This window comes from Nelumbo nucifera, chromosome 6 (assembly GCF_055504915.1).
Source record: "Nelumbo nucifera cultivar China Antique chromosome 6, China Antique-T2T, whole genome shotgun sequence".
NCBI classification, from domain to species: domain Eukaryota; kingdom Viridiplantae; phylum Streptophyta; class Magnoliopsida; order Proteales; family Nelumbonaceae; genus Nelumbo; species Nelumbo nucifera.
In genome coordinates, this window is record NC_142654.1 from 63,241,658 (window position 1) to 63,262,403 (window position 20,746).

Sequence of the window (20,746 nt, forward strand, 5' to 3'; positions counted from 1 at the left end):
TTTAACATTAATTAATGAACATCCATTAAAAAAAATATTTGCTTAAGAATAATAATACATACAATTATAATTAACAATTGAATATGGTGTAGTGGTTTGTTTATGTTTTTTACAATTAAATTACCAGGGTTCAATTCTCCTTACCTTTCTTATTTGTAGTTTTAAATATGTTGGTTTAATGACAAGTCAACTTCAAATTTATTGCTTTAATGGCGGGTCAAATTAAAATTTGAATTTGAATATTGTCAATAAATATAGTAATTAATTATTAATTAAGAGAAAAAAGGAGTTATTAAGAGAGTGGTAATAATTATAGGGGATTATGAGTTATTTAGGGCAAGTTTTAAATGTAGGAGTTATTACATTGACAAAGAATTATTAAATAGGCCATGACCCCATACGGGTCCGTATCGATATAGATGAAAAGGAATGAAACTATTGGATTTGTAGCGTTCCATGTATTGGAATGCTGCTGGAATGATATGTATCAGCCGATACGTTGCAATTTTTTAAACCTTGTATTAATTAATAAATATATTATTTAATACTATTTTTTAATAAATACTAATAATTATTTAAAAATATTATAATTATTAAAAATATTGTAATTATTATTAATACTGTAAATATTGTAATATTGTAAATTTTAAAATACAGTAATTATTATTACTACTCCCTCCCTCCTCCTCTCTCTCTCTCTCTCTTTTAAATGTCTTTTTAAAATGTAATAATAACATGCATTAAAATAGCAGGCCATAAAAAAACCCAAATGCCTCTCTCTAATAGTGTGCAACTTTGTTAATATAGTCAAAATGGGCCATGGTTACTTTTTTATATTTTTAAAACAAAAGAAAATAAAAAAATGTAAAAAATGGAGACAATAGATAAATAGGTTCCTTGAAATGATAGACATGATGACATGGACCATCCAATTTTATATATATAATACATTTTACAACTTTTAATAAACTTAAATATGGTGTTTTGATGGCAAGTTCCTTAACTTTTAAAGCAAATGATTAGGGTTCAAATTATAATTAAGTTTATTATATGTGAAAATGATTAAGGTTCAAATTATAATTAAATTTTAAAGCAAATGTTTTGGTTAATTATATGTGTAATAAAGTAATATGTGCAATAAAGAGTCATTAATTAACACAAGTTAAAAGGTGGACTAATGATAATTAAGCAGTATATGAAAATATGAGTTCATATATTGAAAATAATTAACCGAGGTCCTAAGTCATAATTCAACCGATCTGATTGGTCTGATCGGCCGATTTGGTCTGATTTTCTAAACACTGGATTCTGTTTAGGAGAAAGGCCATGGGTGTGCGATGGAAGTTTGATGGCTCTAGCTCTTAGTTCTTGGGAAGAAAATGAACAATGCTTTGAAGGGCAAAATAGGCATTTCAAAAATAAATACACGATCTGCTTTTTTGTTAAGAAAGGGAGATAGTTGCATATCTATACTACTATAAAAAGTACGAATAGCCTTTGAAATTTTTCTTGACCAAAATACCCCATTTTTTAAATATGGTTCCTCTATTGTGAGGGTAGAAAATGTAATTTGAATACTATTATTCAATGCATTTAATTTCCTCTGATTAATCCCACATTTAAGGTATTAACTCCCATTCACCCTCATTGAATCATATATTTAAAGCATCTTTATTTATTCTCATCACTAAATTATACTAATTAAATCCATACATAATAAATTAATAATTCCAATAATATAAAAATTTATACTTTTAAAATCTAAATGAAAAAATAGTGTTTTTATAAGGTGGTGGTAAAAAATTAAACCATTTTGGGTCAAATGGACTAACTCATGTTGCTACAAATAAACAATAAAAATTCAAAAATAGATAAATACAAAAAATATAGAAATTAAAGAAAAATTTGAAAACATTTTTAACATCATATATTTGACATATTAAACAATAATAAGGGTGTGGAACTCTTTTTTCACTAAACTACCCCTATTTTTGAATTTAGTCCCTCTTTAATTTTGAGGGCTAATAATGTAATATCATTTACATTTGTTCACATCACTTAATTCCCTCTCATTAAGTCTTATATTTAAGGTATTAACACACATTCTCTCACATTAAATCTTGTATTTAAGGTAATTTTTATTTAATAAATTATAATAATTAGATCGTTATCAAATACTTTTTAACAATATAAAACCCATGTTTTTTAAGGAGTAAATTCTAAAACCTCCCCTAAAGTTTGGTGATTTCAATCACCTCCTTTGACTAAAATGTTTATTTTCCAAAATTTCCCTTCATATTAATCACTACCCCAAACCCTTCCAATCTCTTTTCCAAAATTGATTTATTTTATAAAATTTCCCTTCATATGAATCCCTTAAAGTAGCAATTTAGACTTCTATTTTTTGTTGTTGTTGTTTATAAAGTTTGTATTGTTTGTTATGCAAAAACCAACTTCAATATTAACTGCATGAGTATTTTGGACCTTTGTGTGCCACTTGTAAGAGGATTCTAAGAGAGGGGGGGCTACTTGAAACTATTAGAAAGTTCAAGGGAGGTGATTACAATTACCAAACTTGAGGAGAGATTTCAACAATGGTGAAAAACTTCAAGGGAGGTTTCATGCAATTTATCCTTTTTTAAAATTAAAAAAAACAAAATTATTCTTCCATCAAAGTGGTGGGTAAGCCAATTCAACTATCCCGGTTAATTGGGTGAATCTAATCATAATTAATAATAAAATATTTAAAATAGTAACAAATTCACAAAATATAAAAATGTAGAAAAAATGGGCCATTTCTATGATATTTTATATTAATCATATTAAAGAAAAATAAGTGTCATAAAGAATAATTCCTTTACATGACCCATAAAATCAATGCATACTTTTTTTTTTTAATTCTTTTTGGTTAAACATCAATGCATAATTTTTAGTAGGGTTACATAATGGGGGTAGTCCATACCTAATGAGTACGACTCCGGGGATGTTGAATATGCTGTGAGGTGGGTGTATGGTGCGCTCTCTAATTTGAATTAAAATTCACATCTTCTCTGTACATATTAGAGAATGTTGGTAGACTGGATCTGCTCCTCACATAGGGCACCTCTTCACATGCATATCCTATCATTCATTGGGAATATCTTCCGTAGTTATAAGTTATTATTTATAGGAGCACATAACACCCACCACATAACACTTACGAATAACTACCAACCAAGCCAACCATCGGTTGGTCATCATGCATAAATTGGATGGGTGAAATCTCGTGGATTGACAGTTAGGTCCACGTGGCCAGCTACCAGCCAAAACTTGGGCAAGGGTACCCTAACCGTGGCCCCTGGGCAGAATAGAATAGCTAACAGCCTAATAGGGGTACGTTCAAGGTTGGCGCCCATCGTTCTATTGTCTTGGAAAAGAAATTATTTTCTTTTTTCTTTATCTTATTTGATTCTGGAGCTTCTCTTTATTTTAATGCAAGGTTTTCAAACGTTGGATTGGAATCTATGTATCTGAAAATCAAGGATCTGATTATTTTTATTTTATTTTCCTTACAACTATTGCTTTCATTGAAGAAATAATGTCGTAACAGATATTGATTAAATAAGTATCGAATTGGTCTATTAATATCTAACCCCAAAAAAATGGTCTATTAATTGATCGGGACCACAAGGTTCTTGCCTTGTGCTGTGGTACTGGTTTCACAAAATCATCATTCATCCGTCTTTCCGAAGAACAAATATCAGACAGAAATGTCGAACGGTCAGGATTTTCCAGTTTCATCGATTCAGTGGGACCGAAGTGTACAAAATACATAAGATATTCAACCCGCTACGCAATATGTAATGTATGCTCTTGAGTCCGGTAAGGGAAATTGTTTCCGGTTTAGTGGTTAACCTCTTCTCTCCCTTCCGTCTCCGTCTGTTCTTCCTTGTTGAAAGAGATTCTCTTGATCAAATGTTTCGACGTTTGATTGTCTGATGCAACAATTTCAATGACGAGCATGGGTTTCTGCCGCCTCATTCGCGTCTCATGGGATCAAGCATTAGAGAGATGCTCCCCGGTGTTCCCTTGTCTCTCCGATCCGGGTACGTCTTCTCCTCTAGTTTCTCCAGTTTGGGTGTAACTTAATGTCATTCAATCAGCTCAATTTACGTTTTCTTTAATTTACGTTTATTTATTTTTTTTGGATTTTGGGTTTCAGCTCGGAGAACTTTCCTGGGCCTGAAAGTGGCTTTGGTGATGCTGCATCTGATCTATGTGGGTGTTCTCTTTCTTTTTGATACAAATTTGATACAGAAAACAAAAGAAGAACCATGGTATGTTCCACCTCTGTTTCTGTATTCTTCGTTGTCATCGTTTGAGTTGAATTTGATTTTTAATTTTGTAATATTTTTGTTTTTGCTTAAAATCGCTAGAATGCATTCATGTTTGGGCCTTTTGTTTCTGGAAATTATTTTGAAAAAACTGTAAGCTGCTGAAGCAATTTAAAAAGAGTAGTTCATCAATAATAAGCCAAACTGGTGGTTCTGTGGTAGCTAGATAGACTGAAAATTCTAATATGTCAGTTGAAACCCAAAATATGGTAAATTGAATACCTGTAGTTCTCAGCCAAAAATTTGCATTTACAATAAACTTAATATCGAGCTTTCTGTTGGGAATAGAGAAGACAAAATATTGAAATAATAGTTTTACAAAGTAATGTCAAACTAACCAGTGTTGCTTGGACACAGACATGGGACTTGGAATCCGATGCGTGTCCATGAGTTTGACTTGGCAAGATTAGAAAACAGGGACTGGCAGACACGCTTATGGAAAAAGTATATACTATTAAATAGTTCACAGTGTTTGGAGTCTAACACTATATACCCGCATAAAATGTTGCCTTTGTTACTAAGTTACGAATAAGATAAGGATATAACAAGGAAATGTTGCATAGAATTGTCCTCAGGAATCTGTGGAGTGTCAGACTCCGATTTGTGTCCTACATGGACATGTCCATTTAGGAGAGTCCATGCCATACTGAAACTAATTGAATTTGATTATTGTGTTATAAAACTGATCATACAACATACAGTGTCGTGCATCAAGTAGACCCAGAACTGTGACTGGGGAGAGGGAGGAGTTGTACTCATACATGATGTATCCTACTTTTAGTGAGTGGGTGAATTCTACCATCCACTGGATAGTGGTCCTTCTGGACTGTCCATGTCTTCACTCTTGACTTCCCACTTCATGACTCCAGGTCAGACATACATCCCACATTGTATTGAAGTTCTGCCTGAGTTATATTAGCCTTCCAGAGTTTTTTTGTTTATTTAAATTGAAACGTACCTGGACAAAAGGGATTACTCTGGATACATGGTGTTGGTGTGAAAATTTTAAGAAATTCTCATGCAACATAATTCACTCAATCGAGTGATTGAGTTTTTATTATTTTGTAAGGCCCATTCAGGGAATCATATGGGTTGTTCCCCTTAATTACATCTCCACAAGAAAGTAGAGAACACCTTTTGATTCTGACTTAGAGAAATGAATGCATAGAACAAAAGAAAAGAACAATAGAGTACCTCTTAAACAGAACTTTTCATTTGCATTTCTTTTACATACTTCAAGTGTACAAGAATGAGAAATAAAAAATAAAGAGAAAATCCACAACAATACATTTCTCTCTTTCTTTTCTTTTTGATATAAAGAAGATTTCCTTCTCACTCCTTTTTTCACAATAAGTTGTTGTCTATCAGATGAAATTCTGACTGTAGACAGCCTTAATCCTTTGGATTTTGCATACAAGAAGGGAACCGTAGTCCATCAAATTGAATATTTGATTATAGGCGGTTTTTTATTCCCTCTATTCTTCATTTTCATTTGAAGGGAACCATAATCAGCCCTTGAGAATTAGACTGTAGATGGTTTAATCCTTAACTTGTCTTGATAGAGGGACTATAATCAACCAAGTAAAGGCACCTGGTCGTAGATGGCTCATTTCCCTCTATTTCCTTTCTTAAAAGTAAAAACAAGAGAGAGAGAGAGAGAGAGAGAGAGAGAGAGCAGAAAGACATATATAGGTACAAAGAGGACTTTCCTTTACCTACCTGTATTAGTGAGATTTCTTTTTCTTCCCTGTCTTCCCTTGAGAACCTCTCTTTTCTTCTTTCTTTATCTTGGATTTTCTTAACAATCTCTAAGAGTGGTATGCTCTGAGACACAATTTTCTCTGAAGAGGAGACTCTATCTTTCCCTTAAGCTATGTTTGGTTTGAAGGAAAAAGTAGGGAAAGGAAAGGAAAGTTAGGGAAACCTTCACAAATCTTGTATAGGTTTCCCTACCTTTCTTTTCCCTACTTTTTCCTTCAAACCAAACATAGCCTTAAGGAGCTTAAATAGGGAATGGGGTAGTTATGCAACTACCCCTCCCTCTAGGTGAAGGACACCTGTCCTTCCCTCTTAAAGAGAGGAATTCCCATACGGGACACCTTTTTTAGTTTTGATGATTTAGCTAGCACACTAGCCAACCCACTTATTTGGGTTATAAATTATTTAAATATTATTTGGATTTTAAAAAAACCTTTTTTTTGATAGATAAAAATTCAATTGATTTCATTAGAAGCAAATGGATTTAAAAAAAAACCTTCAACACACGGCAAGGGGTTTTGAGCTGAAACTTTCTATATAAAATTGGTCCATGTACTTTGCAAACTTAGGAACACATATGAGGAAGGATATTGTCAAACAGGGTACTGTGGCACAGGAGTAGCATCAATGCGATACTGTGATAAAGAGGCACTTTAGCTAACTTCATTTAATTGTAATGTAGCTAGCTTTTTCAGGGCCATACCGTGGTAAATGTGGGACTTGTTGATATAAAAAGGGTTTGGATGGTTCAATGGGAGAAAGTGCATGAATATTTAGTCTTATAAGTTTGATTACAACTCAGTCCTACAGGATTAGAGATCAGAGATCACTAATGTAGTCAAACTTATCTTTGGTGTCTGTTTGTTGGGCAGCCCTGGGGCCCCTGGTTTTGGGGTGGCCCTCAGGGAATCGAGATTACAGTTGTCTTTGTTAATCTTGTAGGGACTTGTGTCATGATAGTGGTAGAGCTTTTGGTCCTATTTTAAATATTAAGGTTCCCTTCATTCCACTTACTGAGGTTATAGGAATTGTTGCATGGTGGTTGATTAGATGAGCTTTGGGAGGGGAGCTGTCAGGAACTTAGGATTATTATATGTTGAGAGAGATGGGGGACTTAGGCCTTGTTTGACAATGTTCTGCGAGAGTGTTTCTGCTATTTCTGGCATTCCCGTGGAATAGAAACACGTTTGGAAAAAATAAAATGAAAGAAACGAGTCATTCCCACGTGAGAACAACACACAAAGAACGCGTTCTTTGGAAGTGACAAATCTACGCTCTCAAAGAACATGTTCTCTGGGAACCCGTGGTTCCCACAACATCCCTTATTAGTTACGAATACGTGTGCCACATTCCCATGTGAGAGTAGGAGCATTTTTGTCATTCTGCTCGAAATAATAAACTCTAAGCCCTAATGTTCATTCGTCGTTCCTTCGACCTTGTCTCTACCGCTGCACAACCCAGGGAGGTGAACGCTGAGTCAAGGACAGTGAATGGACGGAAACACATCTCCGACGATTTTTTTCCAACCAAAATCATTTACACAGGTATGGTTGTCTTCCTTCTTGACGTTTCTTTGTTGTAGACATGTGGATGCTCTGATTTTTTGTCCTCTAATCTGTAGTTCTCCCAACCCTTGTTTAGAGAGATAGAGATAACGATAGCTAGCTTAAAACACTAATAGATAATGGCAGATCTGCATTTCTCCCAACCTGTTTTGGTTGGAGCTAGGTCTTAAATCCTAAAACGTAATTATTCTCCCAAAATCAGAGAATCTAACACGTTACAAGCAAGGTGAGATAATGGATATGTAGCCTCCACACACTCTTCTCTCAAACAGAATCCAACAATGGCTTCCACCCCAGTTATTTCCAACCCTTGTGCAAGTTCAACCCCCAAACCCTGCAAATCTCTTCTAATCTGTGCACCAAACTATCCTCCACCAACTTCCTCTCTAAACCAACATGTACAAGTAGCAAAAGCAAACACATTAATAACGGGACAAGACAGGAGCAATTTCTATTACAAAGTGATTAGGGAAGTTCAAGTGGTGCCGCGTTTTATTGGTGAATGGGACCAAGGTAGACCTCAGAAGTGTACCCAGGAATAGGGAAGTTGTCAATTATTGCCTTTCCATGGCTGATTAATCCGTGGTTTCGGAGGTAAAGGAAGCTCGGCTGAAAAGTTTCTGATGGCCTTGTTTGTTTAATTTATTTTGCGAATTCAACCGTAAGTCATTTAAATGAGGTATGTAATAGTTTTTCTTTTTGGAAAATTTAACAGAAATTCTGTAGATGGTAATTACAAGGAAATTTGTTTGAATATTGATTTATACCACTTCTGTTGCTTGGTAGTTGGGAGAGTCAGTCTTGCATGCATTGGTTTTATGTGAATTTGTTAAAAATCTACCATTAATTATCTATTGATAGTTGAGAATGGAAATGGTAGAATATAAAAGAAAAACACACAGAGCAAAACAGACCCACAAGAAACAAAGCATAACAAGAAACACTTGACAAAGACTAAAGGCTAAGGACTAAGCACACTGCAACTAAAGACTAACACAGCATGACCCCTAAACACCTAAACAAGACCAGAAACACCATTGTTGACTTTCCAACTTCCTGAATATACACCAAATATTCTAGTGTTTACAACTTATTTCTATTGTTAATTCTACTATTTTCTTACACAAATATTCTACTGTTTCCAAATTCCAAAAAAGCAACACCATTCATTCATCAAAACTAATAACATTTGTTAGGAGTGGGCGAATTATTTCCATTTTATTTATTTTATATTTGTAGTTATGTTGTTCACTTCTACTGTTTACCTTAAAATGGTGGAGTGATGAAAAATTTACAGTTCAAAACACGGGCAAGAAATAGTTTAGTTATCCAAATGTTATTTCTGTTTCTATAGAACAAAATCCATTCTTAAGGAACAAATTGCCAAACACTCTATTGTTCCTGAAGAGTAAGAAACAAATTCCTGTTCCAGAACAAGAATTTCCTCGAGAACAGGAACAGGTGAGAACATTACCAAACAGGGCCTTAGCTTCCAAGCTGAATATCTCATTCTTCTCCCGAGAATCTGCCATCTCATTATCTAACTTCTTGACTAAAGGTGGAATCTGACATATGTAGTTCTTTCTATTGGCTTTAGTGTGTCAGGTGTTGTGATTCTCCTTGAACTCTTCCTACTCCTACATGACTAAACCTTTTAGTTCTGGTCATTCATGTGAGGGCTAGTCATCAGCTTATTGCCCAGGCAATTGCATGCCAAAATGTGTAGCCATCTGTTAGATGCCTTGACTAAGCTTTCTATACCTGGAACATAAATGGAGTATAGACAGGTTTTTGATGCCAAAATTTGTTCCTTTTTTAAACTTCTACATAGTTCTCATTGCCTAGTTTTGTGCTTTTCAAGCCATTATTTTTGTAATGCACTTTTTCACATTGGCTATGGGGTATCTTAATTACAAAGGCATATAAATTGGTGAAGATTCCATTTTTTTACCTTTGTTATTTTACCAATTTCAATTGGTTGTCTTGAACTTGATCATTTTCCCTGTAATTGTCAGGTACATAGCAATATACTTATTAGTGTTTGTTGCAACCCTGGCTCAGTATTTCTTTACTTCTGGTTCTTCTCCTGGGTAATTTTCATTTTTGATTTAATTACAAACAATTTTGGATCTTGAATTTCTAATTAGAGCATAGGTGACTCTTCCAGTCACTATCTAACACAATTCTTTTTCTGTTGTTACTGATAATAATGTTTCCTTTTCCATTTTTAGGTATGTAATTGATGCAATGCGAGCTGGTAATGAGTCACATGCTACATTTAGGAAGACATCCATGACATCAAAGTAAGAGCTGATTTCCATTTATTTATCTTGTGTCCATAAAAACATAAGGTAAAGATAAATTCTCCTGGAGTTGGTTTACCTTTTGGACAGCTACTTTAATTTGTATATTTTGATAATTAGTATCATATCGTTATTGTTGTTGTTTACAACAATGGTCTAATCTGTTAATTTTCATAACTTATTGCCTGGTTTACTTTTATGATGATCAAGCAAAGACGGTCTGCTTCAAGCCAAAGCGGAAGCTTCACTATCCCCATTGAAGAGAATCAGCCAGGAAAAATTACTCCAGGAAATAATACGACGTCATGGGCAAAGCTAGTGATGGATATGTACCCTCATGGATCATCTGTTAGGTATGCAAATTATTTTTATGCTTTTGCAGCCTGCTGATACTTCATCCTAGCACATGTGTGTGTACATTCACATATACCTCAATAATTATAAGATACTCTAGCATGTATCCTCCTAGATCATCTGTTAGGTATGCAAATTATTTTTATGCTTTTGCATCCTGCTGAGACTTCATACTAACACCTAAGTGTGTGTGTACATGCACATATACCTCTATATGCATGTATGTATTTATTATAAGACTTTCTAGATGTATGGCCTTTCACTCAGGGTACTTTTTCTAGCTGTGTGAGGCACTGATGCTGGAACATAGATACTCTGCATGCATGCTCCCCTCTGTGTATGCAAGAACAAGATTCTGGAGGGGGAATTCTCAGATTGTTTTAGGTCAGATGGGCCAATAGTAAGGTGTTTGTTGGTCTCTTTCACTCTTTGACATGCTAGCAAGGAGTCAATATCCTTGGCATCCAAAATAAACATCTCATTCAGATGGTTTGACTTGAATGGGATTGGGATGCATGAATTATATTGGTTTCCAATATTATTGGGTACTTGGCATTACTATAGTTGAGCATGTTGATGGTTGTTTGAATCTTATGAGGTATGAGGTCTTTTTATTCTTTTCTTTTAAGGTCCTGTTTTCCCTTTTGAAATTGGATGATAAAAATGGGCTTCTAAGGTGTGAACTAAAATGCTCCATGGTTTGAATGATAATTTTTGGGGTTATCAAATAGAAAACAAAGGAGTAGGCAAGGAAATATTTGCCAGCTTATGTTTTCATGGCGTTCATTCTTCTCTTTTAGTTGTCATTCTAATTGATGAGAAAGGCCCAAAAGAAGCACAAACTGGAGAATGATTAGTCCAAAGTTCATTAATTTAGGAAGACTATTCGACTATATTAGGAATTGTGGCTCCCTTATTGTGTGCTGGCCCTATTTATTCCAGCCTCATGTTAAGTCTTCTGATGTCTGCTGTTGATGAGACATGCCTTGTTCAAAATGCACCTCCAACAACTAGCATTCTAAACTGCTATTCTCCTTTTTTTCTCCTCCAAAAAGAAAATGTGAGATATTTCCTGATCAACAAAGTGGCAACATAATTTGAAGTCTCCTGAGTTCTGGTGGGTCCTTATGTGATGGATCTGGGGGCTGTTACGCTATTTGATGATAAGGGCTGTTACCCTACGTTGGTCACAGTGGTCTAAGGTCTTGGAAGGGGTGTACTGGAGACGAAATTAACCTTTGGCATTTTTTTTACACAAAATGGCTGTTCTCAAACTTGAACCTACGTTCTCATGCTTGTCAGCCTGAGATTTTACCATTACATCAAGCAAGGTGGATATAATTAAAATAGAAAGGCAGAAGATTCAACTGAGGCTTTTTTTCTAGGCTTTATGATTTTTTAAAGAAATTGATTAATCATTTCTTTCCATATAATTAATCTTTCCATGTAACATCAGGTGTGCATAATTAAATCAAAATATTAACCTGCTTGAAAATATGGGATATTACAAGCTCTAAGACTAATTATTGGTTTTGCAGAAATTGGACATGCATGTATTGTAATATCGTACAGGTTAGTGCCATATAATACCTTATCATTCTTCTATGTGATGCATCTAAATACATGATATTCTTATCATTTCCACTGGCCTTGGAACATGCCCTGCTCAAAATATGAAGATTTTTGTGTTGAAGGAGTTGATACTGTACCTGTATTATGTGTTCTTGTTGCACATGCTTGTGTGTTCACTACCACCTATGCAGATAAATCAATGTGGGTTTTGAAATGTACAACTATATAAAAATAGGAAACACTTTATGATTGACATTGTCTTGTTGGTCAAGTGCTGTTTGTATTAATCCACCACATCCTATACAATCTGAAATGTTTAGATGTTATTTTATGTTTCTGCAATAAAATATCTGATTAAATGTTGCTGATCGGGAAAAATAAATAAAAGAAAAAAGGAAAGACAATCTTCCCATCTTCACATATTGATGTACTTTTTATGGAATATGACCACACATGTTATTACAAACCTGAAAGAGGAACAAGGAACCCCATATGGCCATATCTCTTTTGGGGTCTTCTTTAACTTAAAATGAGGTTCAAATTAATGTTGTAAGACTCGGACCATTCACAAAACCATAAAGGCTGCCGGATCACTGGTTAGATGGTGTTTTGATCTCACAAAAAAAAAAAAAGAACTTGAGTAGAATTAGGGCTTCCCTATTCAGGGTGTATAAGTATACGCTATGTTTGCTAACCCCTTAATTATATTCATTAGAGGAAATACCTTTGATTTTGATTTTATGTGAAAGAGTTACTTTTTAAGGGTTAAATCCAATAGCAGGTATAAGCAGTTCCATCAGCTTGGATTCTTAGTGGGTTATACCCATGAGCGGGCCCCCCACAATTGGTAGATAGGTCATATGACCCATACAGCATTGGGTACTTATGTACTTCAAACTTATACATCCTAACAGTGAGTCCCGTTAATCAGTAAAAAGTGGGACCTACTATACTGATTTGGTAGTGGGCATGGCCCATTTTAATATTTTAACAGTGGACCCCATAAATAAATGGGACCCACTATACTAATCTGATAGCGAACGTGACCCAATTTGATATTTTACATTTAATTATTTTAACAGTGGGCCCCACTGTGATGACTTGTTAGTGGGTGTGGCCCACCTTAATGTTTCAAACTTGAATATTTTAATAGTGGGCCCCGCTGATGGGTGGGGCCACTATGATGACTTGATAGTGGGTGTGGCCCACTTTGACATTTTATACTTGAATATTTTAACAGTGGCCCTTGCTGACAGGTGGGACCCACTATGTTGGTTTGATAGTGGGCATGGCCCACTTTAATATTTTAATCTTAAAAATTTAATTGTAGGTCCTGTTGATAAGCAGGACCCGCTATATCGGTTTGATAGTGGGTGTAGCCCACTTGAATATTTTAAACTAAAAAAGAATTCCATAGTGGGTCCCACCAATAGTGGACGTTTTTAAACTTAAATATTTTAACAGTGGGCCCCGCTGACAAGTGGGACCCACTATGTTGGTTTTACAGTGGGCATGGCCCACTTGAATATTTTAACAGTGGGCCCTACTGACAAGTGGGACCCATTAGGTTGATTTGATAGTGGGTGTAACCCATTTTAATGTTTTAAACTTAAATATTTTAATAGTGGGCCCCACTGACAAATGGGACCCACTATGCTGATTGTGCACTTGAATATTTAAACAGTAGGCCCCATTTATATATGCTGTTAGATAGTGAGCATGGCCCACTTTAAACTTAAATGTTTTAATTATTAAATTTTATTTTAGTTTATAGTGGGTGAGACCCACTAAACCAGTATTACCGTTATAACAGTGGATTTATTTGAATTTGGTGGATAGGATCCACCGATTGCAACATTGTGATTTGCTGTTGCAAGATAAGATGGCGACCCACCAACTCATGACAGTTCTCAGTTGTCAATGGTGGAGTCAAAAACTATATATATTTTTATGACTGAGGTGGATAGGATCCACCGAATGAGTTTTAACTTACATATTTTGGTTTGTTTACAGGTGGCAAGCCAGCATCTCTGTCCCCTTTTCAGGTGGGTAAGATCCACTGACAGTGGGTCCCATTGGTTTGCCATTTACAAGTGGCAATATAGGCTGCAACATTAATACATTTGTTCCCTTTTTAAGTGGATAAGATCCACTGACAGTGGGACCCAAAGATTTGTCAAGCAACCCCTTTTTGGCATCTCGAAGGTTTCCATTTACAAGTGGCAATATAGACTACAACACAATACATTTGTCCCCTTTTTAAGTGGATAAGATCCACTAGATGGTGGGATCCAAAGATTTGTCAATTGATTTTTTGTATCTATTATAATATTGGATTAATCCATTGAAATATCTTTTGAGGTGGATAGGATCCACGAACATAACAATGGTTCCCAAGTATTAGTCTCTTTTCTTTTTCTGTTTTATCACTTTTTTTTTGTGGTGGATAGAATCCACCAGTATATATATATATATATATTGAAATAAGATTTTGAGTTCTAATAGAACTCTAGAGAGAGAGAGAGAGAGAGAGAGAGAGAGAGAAGATAAGACGTAAGATAAAGATTGAAAGTAGATAAAATTTAAAGGGATAGAGATAAGATCTGTACCTGTGTACACTTATCCTTAATCACTTCAATCAGCAGAACGACAAGTTCCCTCCTCTATTTCCTCTCATCCTCTCTCTTCTCTCCTTTTTTTTTTCTCTCTTTTTCTTCTCCATTTTCTCTATCTGCTGTCCATTTTTTCCTCTCCTCTCTCCCTTATATAGAGGAGACAGTTAATGGGTAGGGAGGTTAGAGCAACCTCCCCACTCTTCATACGTGGGGTGGTTGCTTAACTCCCCCCATAACCAGAATAAATTAAATTTTAATTTATGTGAAGTGGGCCAGCTGTGAAATCTGGCGACTCAAGCTTTATATTTTTTTTACATCTTATATATTATATATTTTTAATCCTAAACAGATGGTCTAAACGCTGGGTCAATCTAATGGCCCATGACATCATATTTATAAAATATAAAAATTATTGTGCATGCTATGACATATATTGCGGTCAGATGGCTTTTGTCTTAGTTTTTAATACAAGTGACCAGGGTTCAAGTCTTTTAACTCATGTTTCATTCAAATTTCAAAGATATATATACATATTTGATCAGTATAGATATTGAAGAGACAAAAATAGATGCAAATACCATGATAGATAAATGGTAATGTATTAATCCATGCAAAGGAGAAGTTACAGGTTCAAATCTCATCATTTTCGTTTTATGATTTGTAATAAATCATTGACCCAGGTGGGTGATTGAATAACAACCCATCTGGTATTCAATGGTTCTTATGAGTTTCTAAGGTCAGCCAGTTCTTCAGAAATTTGAAAAACCAATGTTAAAATAACCAGAATTGCAGCTGGTCTTGGGACAGATAGACTGGATAAGGATCTAACCTTTAGCATTCTTCTTCTTCTTCTTTTTTTTTTTTTTTTTTTTTTTGGCATTAAGTGGCTGCTCTGACATTCAAACCCAAATTCTCATGCTTGTCAGCCCAAGATTTTTTTATTGTACCAAGCACTGGCCCTTGGTTGATAAGTTGGTAGTCATCATCTCAAATCCTTGGGCAGCTGATTACTTGATCTGTACTCAATGCTTTGACGCAACTGTAGTTCACTGTTTTTAAATCAAGTGTTTTCCCCTCTAAGGGTGATTTCTTTTCTCATAGTGCATACAGGTCTGGAAATGCGAGTCTTACAAATTATGCTTTAACTGTTGAATGTCAGTAGCAATTATCATTACTTTCATAATGCCATTTATCTGTAGGGTAGCTTTTGATGTTCTTATTCTTTCACCAAATATTTGCAGCCTCCACGTGTGAAACATTGTCATGATTGCGACAAATGTGTTCTTCAGTTTGATCATCATTGTCTTTGGCTTGGAACATGCATAGGACAGGGTAATCATTGCCGATTTTGGTAAGTTTAAGTCCATTATGCAATACTTTTATAGATGGTTTGATTATTCCTGTAGCTGCAAGTTTTATGGGATGAACAAACAGTAACTGAGAAATATGTTAGCTGGTCAAAAGTTAAACCTAACCCCTTTAGTTATATGTTGTGGAACCAAAAGGATAAACCTCTTAATTGGTCAAGAAGAAGAAAATGATTAATTGCTTATACAGTAATTGTCCATGTTGCTATGGTCTTTTGGAATACTTAATTGGAGACCTCCATCTTTTTCATAACTGTAGTCATCTTTCATCTTGTGACTTAGGACATCCTAATGATGCTGATAGATACAAAATTAAAGGATTTAACTGAATTGATAGATTCTTTCTGAAGCTATAAGTAAATTGCTAATGGTGTAAAATTGTCGTGTCTTCTGTCTAATGAATTCCAAAAAGCAGTGCCAATAAAATATTATAAGACTTGTGTACCTTAATATTTGCAAAGGAAAATAAAATTAGATGTCTCCATTAGGTCTTCTGCGTGTTTGGTGATGGAAATTGTAGAATCCTTTGTCTTGCTTGGCCCTATTGGGAAATGGAAATCTAACCAGGCAGAAGCTGGAGATCTAAAGGATCTATTTTGAAGGGGTTTTAAAGAATGTCATTTGTCTGTTATTGTTCATGCATGTAGTAGAAAAACAACAGAAATAAAAATAGTAAAGAAGGAAGAGAAAGATTTGTGAGAGTGGAAGAAGAGAAAGATGAGAGAAAGAGAAGAGAAGCCAATAATGTTATGGCCACCCTCTCCCATTAGCTTTTATACTTAAGAAAAAAGATGTATACAATGCCCAATATGCCCTTGATAGGTTGGCTACTGTCAACAACTTAAAAACAACAACTAACAACAGCTTAAAGAACTCCTAAACTAATGGTCTTTAGGCCCAACAATGCCAACTAAATAAAATAAACAAATAATTGTAATTCCTAGACACTCCCCCTCAAGTTGGGAATAAATGTTGCTCTTTCCCAACTTGTGTAGGCCATGTTCAAGCTTACTCTTTGTAACTCCCTTGGTAAAGACATCAGCCAACTGTAAGTTAGAAGAAAAATATGGTAGGCAAACTTCTACTGTTACTTTCTTCCTTATGAAGTGTTTATCAACCCTTGATATGCTTCGTCCTATCATGCTGAATTGGATTATGGGTAGTGTTGATTGTGGCTTGATTATCACAATACATCATAATGCTTAGCAACAATTCCAAGCTCACTTAACAAGGACCTGATCCAAAGAAATTCTGAGACACCATGAGCTAGAAATCTGTATTCTGCTTTTGCACTTGATCTAGCCACAACTGATTATTTTTTTTACTCTTCCATGAGACCATGTTGCCTCCTACAAAGGTGCAAACCCCTGATGTAGACCTCTTGTCATCTAAGCACCCTGCCCAATCTACATCCGTATAGGCCTCTAATTTCAAGTGCCCATGATTAGAAAACAATATTCCTCTATTGAGATGTTTCTTTAGGTATGCAAGAATCCAATCAATGGCTGCCCAATGTCAAGTCCGGGGAGCGTGCATGTACTGGCTCACAAGAACATTGACAACATTTTTTTTTATCAACAATAGAATCAATTTATTAATGGACAATAATATTACAACAATCCGGGAAGAGGTAAGGAGGCTTAACTCTCCCGAAAAAGAGAAAAGAAAAGAAAATTACAATACAGCCCAAAACATCTGTTCCCTTCCCATCCCTTGTTTCGCCAACGTATCTGCAAAAGCATTTGCAGTCCTCTTCACCCATTGAAACTGAACCTCCAACCCTCTAGTTAGCCATTTAGCCTCCCTTCTCTCATTTGCATATTTCCACAATCCATTGTCCTTTTGTAACCAGCTTTGAGTCTCCTTCCACAATTAGTCTACGAGTATTCAACTCCTTTGTCTTCCTTAAGCCTTCCATTAAGGCACATATCTCAGCTCTTAGAGAGTCACCATTTCCAATGGGGCCTGAAAACAAAGCAATCACCTTACCGTTCTCATCTCTGAACACCCCACCAACACCCGAGGGCCCAGGATTACCTTCACTACTACCATCAAAATTTAATTTTACACACTCTGGGCCTGGTGGAGACCATAAGGGAGAGGCAACTGATGAGAAAGGAGCTGAATTTGCCACTTTCAGCCAGCTATTCAGAAGCATAACTGAAGAGACATTAGTAAACATATCCAGAGGCTTCAGCCAATGCACCACCCTAACCATAATTACCTCAATGATACCTTCTTTGCTCTTTTTTTTTTTTGATCAGCAAAAAACTTTCATTAATAACAGAGAAATTTAGTTACAATAGATAAAGATTGCAGAGGGACAAACTGCAATCTCCAGCAATTAGTTACAATTCTGCCCAATACAATGAAGATCTATTTGCCCCTTGTTTTGCTAGGGTATCTGCCATCCCATTTGCATCCCGTTTGACCCAACCAAACTGAGAGTTGAACTTCCTTGCAAGTGTGTCAATTTCTCTGAAGATAAATTTGAGCTTCCAAGGTACTGATGTGATGTTTTTGGCCCAAGAAATGACCAATAGTGAGTCACCTTCTATTTCTAAGTCTGTTGTTCCTATCTTCTCAACCATCTTTAGACCTTGAAGTAGGGCTAGAGATTCAGCCTATATTGAGTCACCAAAACCTATTGGTCCTGAGTAGAGTGCCACCACCACACCCAAATGATTTCTAAACACACCTCCTATGCCCGCCCTTCCTGGGTTGCCAAGAGAACTCCCATCAAAGTTCAGTTTTAGTTTGTTCGGTGCTGGTGGCTTCCATTCCGTACTTACAAGTACTTTGGGTACATCTGTTTGTGCTACTTCAGCCCAATTTCTTAGGATCTCATTCGTGGAGTAGTTTTTAAATATCTCCATGGTCTTCACCCAATGTGCAATTCTGATTTTTATGGTTTCAATAACTTCCTACTTTGTTTTGCTTTTTCCAGAAAAGATTCTTAGGTTTCTTTCCTCCCATATAGTCCATACTGTAGCTGCTCTTATTGCCTTCCATAAGCACTTTCCTCTTTTCTTCTGTTGACATAGGAAAGAGGGGCTGAATAGACCTACCACATCCTGTGGGGGAACCCATCTGCATCCAAAGAGAGAACAAACAACATTCCAAATACCAGAAGTAAAAGAGTAGGGTAAAAGTAAGTGGGTTAGGGTTTCGCCACATCCCAAACAAAGGACACACACATGAGGAGAGAGGAAATTGTTTGGCCTCCTTTTCTGTAGCACATCACAAGTGTTTACCTTCCCTACAAGTGTTTACCTTCTTTGCTCAATTCCTTATCAGAAAAGGTCCTAGAGTTCCTTTCTTCCCATTTAGTCCAGAAAATGGCAGCCCTCACACACCACGTAACACTACCCCTTTTCTTAGGCCATCTAAGGAAAGATGTGGCAAACAAGCTTCGTATATTTGGAGAAGGGGTCCACCTGCAACCAAATAAAGAAATAAACCATTCCCATATATCAAAAACAAAAGGACATGAAATTAGTAAGTGGTAGGAGCTTTCACCATTAGCCTTGCAGAGAGTGCACCAGTTTGAGGATAAGCACCAATTTGGCCTTTTCTTTTGGAGTAAATCACATGTGTTACATCTTTCTAGGAATGCCTCCCAATAGAAAGCTCCAATCCTTGAAGGCATTGGCTCACCCCAAATTTCCTTGATTGGGAAAGACTGAATAGAATTGTCGGTTTGTTGTACCAAGGACTTAAAGAAAGAAGCACAAGAGTAAACCCCAGAAGGGGACAAAGTCCAAATTCTACTATCCCTTTTTGATGGGTCCAAAACTACCCCATCAAAATCTGAATTAAGTCCACAACAGTTCCCAATTCTGACTCCCTAAGGCCTCTTCTAAGCCCCAAATCCCAATCATACCCAAAATTTGACTCAGAAGGAACCAAAAAATCAGACACACACATCCCTTTGAAACGTGAGAGGGAGAATAAAGAGGGAAATTGGTCTTTCAGAGGTACATCCTCCACCCAGAAATGTTCCCAAAATTTAACCCAATTCCCAGAGCAAAGATCATACCTGATGTATTGCAGAAAAGAAGGAAGAATGGCATGTATGGATTTCCAAGGAGAGGCCATATTAGTCCTTGCCACAATCCTAGAGCCCCAACCATCATCTGCTTGTCCATGAATGCTCAAGATTATCTTGGTCCACAGCTTATCCCTATCCCCTCTAAACCTCCACAGCCATTTGCCCAATAAGGCTTCATTTTTCTTCTGGATATTTACCTAATCCCAATCCTCCCTCATATCTACACCTGGTGAAACTCTCAACTCACTCTATGATTGTTCCTTTCCTCCCCTGGCTGCCATAGAAAATCTCTCATCAACTTTTCCAGCACTCTACTTATTTTTCCTGGGATTGTAAACATAGATAAGTAATACATCGGCAAGCTAGCCAATGTAGACTCGATCAGAGTGATCCTGCCACCCATAGATAAATAATTCTTCTTCTAAGAGGCAAGCCTTTTCATGAACCTATCAATTACTGGGTTCCAAAAACTGTTATCTTTGGATTATCCCCTAAAGGCATCCCCAAGTATATCATAGGCCATTGTGACACCTCACAACCCAAAATCTCAGCCCTATCCCTCATCTCTCCTTCTTCCATGTTCACCCCTACCACACAACTCTTACCAAAATTAACCTTCAGATTTGACATTCTTTCAAATAACTGCACTACCCTCTTCAAAATTTTGACCCACCTCACATCCTCCCCTTCACAGAATAGGATTGTGTCATCAACAAACTGTAGATGTGTAATAGGTAACCTGTTTCTTCCAACCCTCCACCCTCTCACTAGGTTCCTCGAATATGCCC

General features: G+C 36.1%; 1 protein-coding gene across 1 annotated transcript in view; it reads left to right on the forward strand.

Annotated features, from left to right (window-relative positions):
* Nucleotides 1-3,776: 3,776 nt before the first annotated feature.
* The window catches only part of LOC104604357 (protein S-acyltransferase 10), a 31,230-nt gene continuing 14,260 nt past the window's right edge, over nucleotides 3,777-20,746 (forward strand). The window contains exons 1-7 of the mRNA XM_010268660.3: nucleotides 3,777-4,085; nucleotides 4,202-4,316; nucleotides 9,712-9,786; nucleotides 9,928-9,999; nucleotides 10,215-10,352; nucleotides 11,892-11,925; nucleotides 15,782-15,891. Coding sequence (XP_010266962.1) covers nucleotides 3,992-4,085; nucleotides 4,202-4,316; nucleotides 9,712-9,786; nucleotides 9,928-9,999; nucleotides 10,215-10,352; nucleotides 11,892-11,925; nucleotides 15,782-15,891 — 638 coding nt within the window. The 5' untranslated portion in view covers nucleotides 3,777-3,991. The remainder of the gene's footprint in view (nucleotides 4,086-4,201; nucleotides 4,317-9,711; nucleotides 9,787-9,927; nucleotides 10,000-10,214; nucleotides 10,353-11,891; nucleotides 11,926-15,781; nucleotides 15,892-20,746) is intronic.